The sequence below is a fragment of the Argentina silus genome, assembly GCF_951799395.1.
Source record: "Argentina silus genome assembly, chromosome: 13".
NCBI classification, from domain to species: domain Eukaryota; kingdom Metazoa; phylum Chordata; class Actinopteri; order Argentiniformes; family Argentinidae; genus Argentina; species Argentina silus.
Window position 1 is genome coordinate 3,384,112 of NC_139667.1, and position 10,402 is coordinate 3,394,513.

The 10,402-nt window shown below is 46.5% G+C and overlaps 1 protein-coding gene across 2 annotated transcripts; it reads left to right on the forward strand.

The window, feature by feature from the left end:
• Positions 1–226: 226 nt before the first annotated feature.
• On the forward strand, positions 227–9,342 carry LOC310814098 (synapse differentiation-inducing gene protein 1-like). Of its 2 annotated transcripts, none has more exons than XM_083683363.1 (4): positions 227–583; positions 2,674–3,189; positions 7,066–7,203; positions 8,376–9,342. In XM_083683363.1, exons 2-4 carry the CDS (start codon positions 2,764–2,766, stop codon positions 8,535–8,537), a joined length of 726 nt encoding a protein of 241 aa, XP_083539489.1. In that variant the 5' UTR covers positions 227–583; positions 2,674–2,763; the 3' UTR covers positions 8,538–9,342. The 2 variants fall into 2 exon arrangements, with proteins under 2 accessions (XP_083539489.1, XP_083539490.1); XM_083683364.1 differs by having other exon boundaries at positions 2,742–3,189.
• The last annotated feature ends 1,060 nt before the right edge of the window (positions 9,343–10,402 follow it).

The following is a 10,402-nucleotide window of genomic DNA, read 5'->3' on the forward strand; positions in this document are numbered from 1 at the left end:
CCATTAGCTACATTTTACAGGAATAGCAACGTATGAAAAATAGAAGACAGTTGACTCGTCATCGCCAAAGGAAATCTAGGGACTCAGACACAGATGTCCATCTTGTCAAAAAGAGCCTACCTTGGCGATGACGCAACGTCACAGCGCGGTGAATCGGACGGGGATGTGGAGCGCTTTTTGACCACGCTAGACAACCGATTGGATGTGGGGAAAATGTGATTGTGTACGCGCTATTGCCTATTTCTAGTTTAACCGCTGTTCAGCTTTCAGCTGAGTTATTTAGGACCTGTGCCCATGTGGTGAGTGTGCGTAAAATCCTCACCTTATCTCAGCTGGCTTCCACTCATATCTCATAGCAGTCTGTCTTGTCAGCGGCAGCACACCGCGCGGACCGTCGGAGAGCGAAATAAGTTACCATACCTGCACATTGGTCCTGTAGCCTCACCAATTTACTCAATTTGATGATGTGAACTTAAGGCGCGGCCGGGGGTATGATTTCATCGACCACTCCATCGACTCTTGGAAAACTACAAGGGGAATGCCGTTGAGGCGGTCCGCGGCAGGATCTTACAGCCTACAATAGGTAAGACTCATTGTATTGATTGCCTCCGTTTATTGCCATACCTGTCTTGCATATCAGTGAGCCAATGTCTGACGGTCTAAGTTTCCCTATAATTCATATTCCCTATATATTTTATAGATGGCACAATGTTAACCTCATGAATCCACACTGATCAATTATAAGGACACGTTTTAGAGGCACTATGCATGTGGATGTCATATTCCAAACATTGACCAAACAATGTCAAAATATTGTCAGAAGTCATGTCATGTTAGACAGCTGTTACACCTGTCACTCACACTTACAGAGAGAGAGAGAGAGAGAGAGAGAGAGAGAGAGAGAGAGAGAGAGAGAGAGAGAGAGCCCTCATACCCTTACTAAACTGTGCACTCTAACCACAGGCTCACACATCCATAAGTGCATGTCACTGTCGGCCTGATGAATTATTTGTGCACATGAAATGTGGCCATTGTTGTTTAATGTACTGTGAAATGAAATGTCCTCTTATCTGGAAAGCAGCAGCAGAGATGCATCCTCAAAAGCATGTGGAAATCACTTTGTAATTCTGAATGGCCTCTGGAGAATCCGTAGGCATAGTAAGTACGCTTAAGTGGTACATTGCTTTGACATGCAGAGGAGAATGCCCTTGCATCGGGGGGTAGTCTCAATGAATAGACATTGATTTTAGGTCTCTGAGTCTCTTAGGTCCACATCCATTTCACCACCTCCGTAACCTCCCGAGTTGGGTGATTCTGTGTCTATGTGAACCCCCTAAAACAGCTTCATGAAAAGAGAACAAGATTAGATTCCCTTCCCTCCACAGAATTCCCAGCCTTCTGCACGTAAACAACCGAGAGACTCTGACATGCTGTATCCACCTCGTTATATAGTCCTCGTGAAGGCAGTGCACTAGTTTTTTCCACCCTCTGTAAGAGAAAATATCCCATTACATAGGATTAGGTGGATATGTTTTCCTCTCATCATTACCCCTGTGAGTAGGCTCGAGTTGAAAGATTAACTGGCTGTACAAGGAGGTTTTCCCATTGGCCTCCTCTGGGACAGACCCAATGCGCTACCATTGGCTACTGAATATATTTATTCTAATTTGCTCATCTATTAGCGAGTTTGCCCAGCATTCCAGAGAACATGAAACAACATTGCTTTGAAAAACAAACCACCTGACTGAAGTGATGTTATCTTTGTGTCACAGGCACTCCCAGTGGTATTACTGTAATTACTGAAATAGCCCCTTCAACACATTTGGCTCGGCAAGTAAATACCATTATTTGAGTTTGTTTTTGTTTTTTCCTTTTTTTCATCAAGTTAAAAGTCAAGTCTCTCTACATCAAGTCTCTCTACAACAACAACATCACAGAGGTTATTCATGACCTATCAGAGGCATTTACTGTAAATACAGGGCACTCCGACGGTGCCACGGAAGCCAGTTTATGCAGGGTCGCTGGGCACACTGATCAGCATGCACCGTGAAATCCGAAAACATCTGCTATGCTTTCACTTGTTTCTATGGAAGTAGCCTAGTTTGAAAATGATGGAGAACTTTTTTAATTACCATTTTATATGAATTAGGGTGTGTGAAACGCTCAGCAGTTACCGGTGTACAGCAGCTGGTGGTTTGGTGGCTCAGATGGGAGTGTAATCCTGATAATATTCTCAGCACTCTGTCTCCAATCCATGTCTTACCTAATCAGAATCAGAATCAGAATCAGAATCAGAATCAGAATCAGAATCAGAATTCTGTTATTTGGCCAAGTATATTTGCGCATACAGGAAATTGACTTGGTGAGGTTGGTGCATGGGACATAAGAAACAATATAAAAAAAAAACAATATATAAGCAAAATATTAACAAAAAATGTACAAAATAGCAAAAATATTAACAAAATAGCAATAACAAAACTTTTTGTAGGCTGTGCGAGGTGGATCCACTAAATAGTGTCACATGTCTTCTCACTCTTTTGGTTGCCTCTCATATTAGATCAATTTAGCGGTAAAACCTGATGCCACAGCCAATTAGTAAGGTCTTCACAAAATGACATATCACGATATCATGTAAAAAAATGTTTCTCATCTCCCTTTGGTTAACTGCACCAGGTTTGTCCCTACCAGTGCCCAGGCGAAGATCTCTCTGATCTTGGTATCTACCTTCTCTGATCTACCAGGAGTCTCTCTCTGTCTCCCACCATGGAGAGTCTGAGTGAGCTTCAGAACCCCCTATTGGACAAGACCAGCAGACACGTGGTCCAGAAGGACTACCAAGCTTACCAGGGAGACTATCCAGGCCACCAGTATCAGGAGAACATCATTGGCTACTTTGTCACAGGGACCAATGGCAAGACGAAGGCCCAGCAATTTCTGGACGCCACCTCCCTGCACCTGGCAGTAGAGGCCTTCTACAGGCCCAACTTCATCCTGTACAAGGACAACATCAGCCTCCAGAGCAAGGACTCTAAGGGTGAGAGCTCTGAAACCACCTTCACGGAGAACAAGGACTCTGTGGTGGAGGGAGCCCCCATGGAGGATCCCCAGGCCCAGCTGCAGGAGGAGAAGGATGGGAAGATCCAGACTGTGTCCTATGAGGTGGAGGAGGAGGAGGGCCATGAGTATGAGGTGAGAGGTCAGCCAGAGGGCAATCAGTATTATGCTATCAACAGCCAACAACCTAATGCATGATTTGTTGATGCTTATACAAACAAAACAACATTGTTGAGGTTAGCATATTTTAGAAGGTTCTTTTGCAGGAGTTGAGAGCCTTTATGTGTAGACATTAACAGTACAATGTGGAATAGCCAGATTATCTTAAATGATTTTAACACATTTGAGAAAACTATTGAGGCTGTTTATGAGCATAATTATGGAGTCAACAGAGTCATGGCACTGGTATTTCTCATGTTGATTTTTATTTTACAGCACAGCCACAATCCCCCACTTCTCATTTGAATAGGCTGCCAGCGTGATTCATGCGGTTCTGTCAGCCTGCTCTCTAAATGGCCAATTTGATGTATGTTTCAACAATCCATCAAGCGGAATGCAATGCCGAATGCAATTGCACAGTTTTCTGCTGCACTAAAAACATGAATCCCTGATTATATCACACCAGGCTTTTGTTACGTTGACGAAAGAGGGTGACTAAGCACTCCAAACCAAACAGCGTCCAAAAGTGGCACAATCTTATTTCGTGCAGCGGGCAGACAGAGTTGTGAAATATCCGGTGCTGCAAGCTGGCAGCAGGGAGAGTAATATAGATCCCTAACTGGGCTGATGATCAGTCCGGCTCTTGTCACGAGGAGCCCGGCAGATGGATAGATCCGTGGCAGAGACAGCCATTAATGCCATAACTAATCCAGGCCTTTGAAAGTATAAAGTGGAGAGTCCACTGAAGCATGGCTCCCAGTGCAGGTGGGGCAGCAGATAAGTTATTCCAGGTCGCTTGACAGAACAAAGGCATCTGATTAACACTCTGGAGATGAAAGTTGGGCTTCCAGTTGGAATTTTAAGAGACATTCTTTCTGCTCGGCAGCTGGTTTCTTGGTTAACCCGTTGTGTGTGTGTGTGTGTGTGTGTGTGTGTGTGTGTGTGTGTGTGTGTGTGAATTCAGCCTTAGATGTATTTCCAAGAATCAAAGATGGGAGGGGGTGTCCAGGTGTGTGTTGGTGCTCTCCAAAGCAGAAGATCTAAGCATTTTAACTGACTTTTATTCTGTAGCTATATTCTGAACACACAGATGTGAGAGATGAGAGAAGAAAGACCAAGTAGAGGCTTACATGCCAACATCTTGTTTTTATACCATGCATGTTCATTATAACATGTGGAGGGTACAGAAATGTCTTAGGAACGTAACTCAATGGAATTAGCCGGTTTATGATGACATTTACTTGGCATTAACGCTACCATCTGCCTGGAGTGTCCTCATTGGGACTCATTCTACCTTAATTATATTTTTGCTGGACCCTGTGGCACTGTCTCATACCCATGAATTCAGATGGAAAGCAGGAGGCTTTTTTTCCGAAACGCCAGCCTTTCTCAGCAGCTGTGTTGCAGTGACGAGGGATCAGGATATTGCTGGTGAGTAGGGGGTAAACTGGAAGTCACGCCTTGGCTTGAGCCTGTCTGGATGATGCCTGTCCCTGGTGACACAGCCAACGGCCATCTCTGCGTGCCCTGGGGGTGTGCCGACTGTCCCCTGCCGTCAGTAATGAGCCTGCTGGGAGAGCGGTTTGAGGATGATTAACAGCAGCGTGCTGTGGGGGAGTTTCATCAGTTGCACTGGCCTCAAACAGGGACTGGGAGGGAGTCTGGTGTGGCTGGCTGGGGATGGGGATGGGGATGGGGATGGGCTCCTTCCTCCGGCGGGCTGGCTGTTCCAGGAATGCACCAGTCCAGTGCCTATATTATCCACGCCCACTGTGCCTACCTCTCCACAGGGGGATGGTTATCCATGTGAATGTGTTTGGATGGGGATAATCTCATCTGCTGCTCCAGGTGTACAGCAGTAATCAGAAAGCTGATGTGGCAGCAAACAGTCTGACCGGGGCTAAAGGGGCGGCCATGTTTGCCTCTGAATGATGAGATTAACAAGATAAACACACAAGTAGGCGAGCCTCACATCCTACATCTGCTGTGAGCGCTCCGACCCAGTAAAGTGGCATTCCGGCTATTTTTCCGACACTCAACAAGGTTGCGGGGTCAGGCCGGGCAACCTTGTTCCACGCTCCTGAACTTGAGCCCCTAAATCACCGGGCAGATGTGTGCTACAGTAACTGTCTAGGGGACACCCTAACAGATTGCGCTGCATGACGTCCCCCCCCCCCGTCCCCCCCCCCCCTAGGCCTACTGTATCTGCCCTTGTTCTGCTTGCACGCAACGCAGCAGGACATGGTGTGCTCAGCCAGCTAGGGAGGATTTGATATTTCTGTCAACACCCATGAGCAGCCTGACAGATAACGCCGGATTAACGGATTGCTTCATCATCACAAGGTGACAGGGGGGAAACAGGAAGATGACACTTGCCATTTATGTGCTAAATTGCCCCCACAGCATGAAATAACCCCCCCCCCCCACACACAACCACACGCACCTCCTTCATTCGCCGTCTTGCTCGAGGGGCAGAGAACACTCTGAGGACTTGTGTGTGATCTCTTTCCCACACTGTGCCTCAAGCCAACACGCAGAGGCCCAGTGGTGGCTGAGGGGCTTATGAATTGTGAAGTCACAGAGGCTGCTGTAGGCACATTGGCATTGGTACAGAGTGCTAGGCAAGGCACGCGGGGCTGACCTTTAAGAATAGACGGCCTCACCTTTGCAGTCTTCCCGGCGAGGGAGCTGCTCTTAAATGAATGAGCCCCCATTAGGACAGAGATTCATTTGTTAGTCCAGTTACTCGCGGGGATCAAACAGACTTGGGGGACTGAGGAAGGAGAGGAAATGGAAATGGATGTTCAGGGCCCAAAATAAATGAGCCAATTTAAAGAGGACGCGAAGATGGGCAGAGAGGCGGGTACAGAGAGCGTCTGTCACAGCTCTCTAGCCAATTATAATTTAGCATGAAGACAAAGTGGATGTAGCAGCAAAGCCCTCAATTCAGCCGTCGGAGAGAACGAGAGACTATTCAGCATTCTGAAGTGTCTGCATTGTTCTCACACTCATTATCTTACGTAACACAGTACATCCTTCTATTCCACTCCAGATTACATTATGTAAATTCTGATATACAATAACACATACACAGATTTAACACATTTGAACTGTGTACACACTACCTTGACAATAGCTACAGGTTACCCATGCCGCTGACAGTAACCCGAATCCGCCATCACAGTGAGGCCCGGAGGACTAATTTGTTTTGGCACGTAACAATATATTGTTTCATGCCATATGTGGTTATTATAACATATGCAGGGAACACAGTATGGCCTCGAAATGTGACTCAATGGAATTGGCCAGTTTGTGAGGACATTAACTTTACAACATGGTACAATAGCCGCGCTACTCAGTCACGGCTTTTCACTGTCCTGGCGCCCCGCTGGTGGAATGAGCTTCCCACTGCTGTCATGGCTGCAGAGTCACTACCAATCTTCCGCCGTAGATTGAAGACCCATCTCTCTCCATGTACAAGTTTCTCTCCTGTTAAAAAAAAAAAAGTAATTTTTCCTTCTTCTAGCATTGTGACTGCCGATGGCCCCTGGTCCAAGCATTGATGACTTTATCCTATGATGACTGACGGATAGATGATTGACTTACTTAAACAAATGTATTTGTTGTAAGTCGCTTTGGATAAAGGCGTCTGCTAAATGTAAATGTAATGTAAATGTACAATCTACAGTACCAGCCTTTCTGGTTTAAAACACTCTCATCAAACACTGCAGAAACCTACTCTACCTGCTCATCTACTTCTATGTTTATGGTGTTGATATATAAACATGCCCCCCCCCCCCCACCCCTTTTAGCCCCTGTCTGACAGTTTGTTTACTGTGCCCCCCCTCCCAGAGTGACAGTGACAGTGAGAGTGAGAGTGAGGACGACTTCATCATGCTGCCCCCGCGGGACCACCTGGGTCTGGCCATCTTCTCTATGCTCTGCTGCTTCTGGCCCCTGGGCATCGTCGCATTCTACTACTCACAGAAGGTAAGTAAACCCCCCCCCCCCCGCCCCCTACACCAACCTTTACACCAGCCCCTAAACCAGCTACATACCCCAACCCCTCTACTCCTCCCAGAGGGTAACTGTCTGTCCTTACACCAGCCCCCTACACCGACCTTTACACCAGCCCCTAAACCAGCTACATACCCCAACCCCTCTACTCCTCCCAGAGGGTAACTGTCTGTCCTTACACCAGCCCCCTACACCAGCCCCACACCCCAACCCCTCTACTCCTCCCAGAGGGTAACTGTCTGTCCTTACACCAGCCCCCTACACCAGCCCCACACCCCAACCCCTCTACTACCGCCAGAGGGTAATTATCCGTCCTTACACTATTCTCTTACCCCCAAACCCAGTTATTAACACTAATTACCCGGCACTGCAAGGTCAGTGGGCACAAGTGTTCTCGAGTGCTAACACGGCACATTTTACACACCTTCGCGCTACACAATTATTTCAGTCAATTGACTGCATAAACTCTCCTGGTTCCACCCCCATTTACCCCTGTGGACACAACCATAAATACTGCATTCTCATTGTGGCAATGACAAGGGAACGAGACAATTTCACAGTATGCCGTACAGATGCGTAGTCCCACTCAGTCAATGAAAACACGGTATTCACAAACGCATAGTTTCACTCTGGTAAACACATTGCCAATGCGCTTGTTTACATGCAGTCCTGATTGATGATCTTTAAATGCAGGATGATCTGTGATGGAATAACAACAATTATAGCTGCTGCACTGGATCTACCTCACAATGAGTGATTATATTCAGTCCCAGGTCTGTCTATTTATAGCACCACTTCTCTGAGCGGGTCCTAAATGAGCCAGTCCCATTCCATGTGCCCTTAATTCAACCACAATTTATCTGCGCGGTTCACAGTATCTTTCAAACTAATTGGAAAGACAATTGCATTGAAAACAAGCCTAATAAATGTGTCAAAGGGATGAATGGATTATGGGCATCCTAATTTTTTTGGAGGAATACAAAAACATCCAAACAACACAATTTGTCATTGTCAAATGAATAATTATATAATTGCCATAGCAACTAATGGCTCTCTGGGAACATTGTGTCGTTTTCTCGTTCTACAGTGAATTTGTTCCTGTCGTGTTCTAACACTGGTTTATATACCTCTTGTTTGTTTCTCAGACCAGCAAGGCCATTGCTAAGGGGGACTTCTCCAGAGCAGGCATGTCCGCCAGGAGAGCCCTGTTCCTGGCTGCCCTCTCCATCACCATCGGGGCAGGGATGTATGTGGGGGTGGTGGTAGCTCTCATTGCCTACCTGTCTAAGTCTGGAGGACACGTATAGCAGCACAACCAGGGACCAGCTGTCCGGGGGGGGGGGGGGAGAGTGAGAGGGTTTGGGAAGTTGCCCCTGTTATGGCCACCCTGAAGCATGACCTGACCTCCTATATAGTCCCTGTGGCTCCAACCTGGATGTCAACAGAGATGAGGGAGGGAGAGAGGCTGGGGCAAGAGGGATTTTGCAGTGTTACCATGAAAAACCCAGACTCATTGATCTTGGCTATACCCTAATTTCTATCCTCCGGGTGCTGTATATCTGTCATCTTAGGATGTAAAATCACCAAGGAAACAGGGACTGAGTTTTATCCCACAGTGATTGTGCCGCTCCTCCACATGTATGAGATGAAACCTGATGAAATATGAAACTACCTACTGTACGTTCCACAGCCAACCTCCTCCACTGATCCTTCTCATTACTGTGAGACTCTCCGTATCTTAAGATATTCTCTTCTCTGTAAATACTTATTGTGCGGACCGTGTTTGTTTGTTTTTTAAAAAAGATTTCCATGCCAGAGTGACTCATTACAGTCTGGTCACTGTGTCTGAATGCCACATCAAGGTTTACGTCACTGATTATTCATGATACCGCTCATCACATCCAATGAAAATCAACTTCACTCTTCAACTTCAAAATCAGTTAACAGAAACTGAAGAAAGAAAGAAAGAAAGAAAGAAAGAAAGAAAGAAAGAAAGAAAGCCTTTGTAGAGTGTAGATAAAACCGATGACTGCTAATCAAGGGGATTATTGTGTTTATTTATTGTGTACTGTATATCTTGTCAGAATAAATACATTTGGCATGAATAATGAGCTTAATGTCTGCCCGTCTCTCTGTGTTATTCATTGTCCCATTGGGAAGTGTGGAGAGAGAGAGAGAGAGAGAGAGAAAGAAAGAGAGGAAGAGAGAGACAGAGGAGCAACATTGATCGTGTGTTTATAGAGGGATGTCAGAATCCATTGTTGGCCACCGTGAGTTATATTGACAATTTGCTCCCTCTGTTCCCACTGGCATGGCTTCTTCTTCTGTTCTCCGGCGCTGGCATCACTCACGGTCTAGCCTTGAGGTGACTTTAGCTGCCAGAACGCTGAAAGCCTCAGGAACAAAGCGTATTTTCTGGAGTCAGTATGTCAGAACAAAATGAGTGCCGGTCCTTTTTATTCTGCACCTGGAACTGCGGGGCCTTGAAGCTCAACACTGTCCTCCTTCAACCTGCCACCTAATCAGAACATATGCCTCCGAAGCCAGAATGGCCCGGGGGACTCGGGGAGATGTTTTTAACTCTCACACCAATGAGTTTCTTGAGTTTCCTCTCGGTGAGTTTGAATAGGACACAAATACAACACTGGATAGGGCATAGCTCTTTATATACTGTACAGTAGGACAGGAGCAGACATGACCTCTGTATGATGTCTATTTCTTGTTGCGAAACCCATTAGCCAGCCACCTGTCAACACCACTCTCACCTAGTCTCGTGGGCTACGGCTGCCTAGTAGTTTGGTAAACTAGTCTGGATGTCCAGGATGCACTGGCCTGTGTAGTAGGAGTATGTGGGCTGTGCTGGATGCGATGGCATCTGGGGAGGCAATTAGTTACTTACCAGGATCCGGGGCAATGGTTGCTCACAAGGGTACAAATAACACTCATGTAACACTCAAAATAATAAAGATTTCCCAGAGTATCGGGCGAACACACAGTTGGCAGGGTCAGTGGCAGGGTCAACACCGACCACCCCGCGGTGCACCACAGTGATACCTTAACCATATAGTCATCGTCACTTCCGTCCCGGCTCCCTGGACTCAGCTGGCCACTTCCCCAAGTATGGTATGTGACTTGTGATTGTGTACTGTCCAAACTGTGACCTCTACTGTAC

Excerpts from the sequence above, each read along its gene's own strand:
- LOC310814098 (XM_083683363.1), top strand. The coding sequence starts at position 2,764 with ATGGAGAGTCTGAGTGAGCTTCAGAACCCCCTATTGGACAAGACCAGC. Across the intron at positions 3,190-7,065 it reads AGGAGGGCCATGAGTATGAG|AGTGACAGTGACAGTGAGAG; the intron begins GTGAGAGGTCAG and ends CCCCCCTCCCAG. Across the intron at positions 7,204-8,375 it reads CATTCTACTACTCACAGAAG|ACCAGCAAGGCCATTGCTAA; the intron begins GTAAGTAAACCC and ends TTTGTTTCTCAG.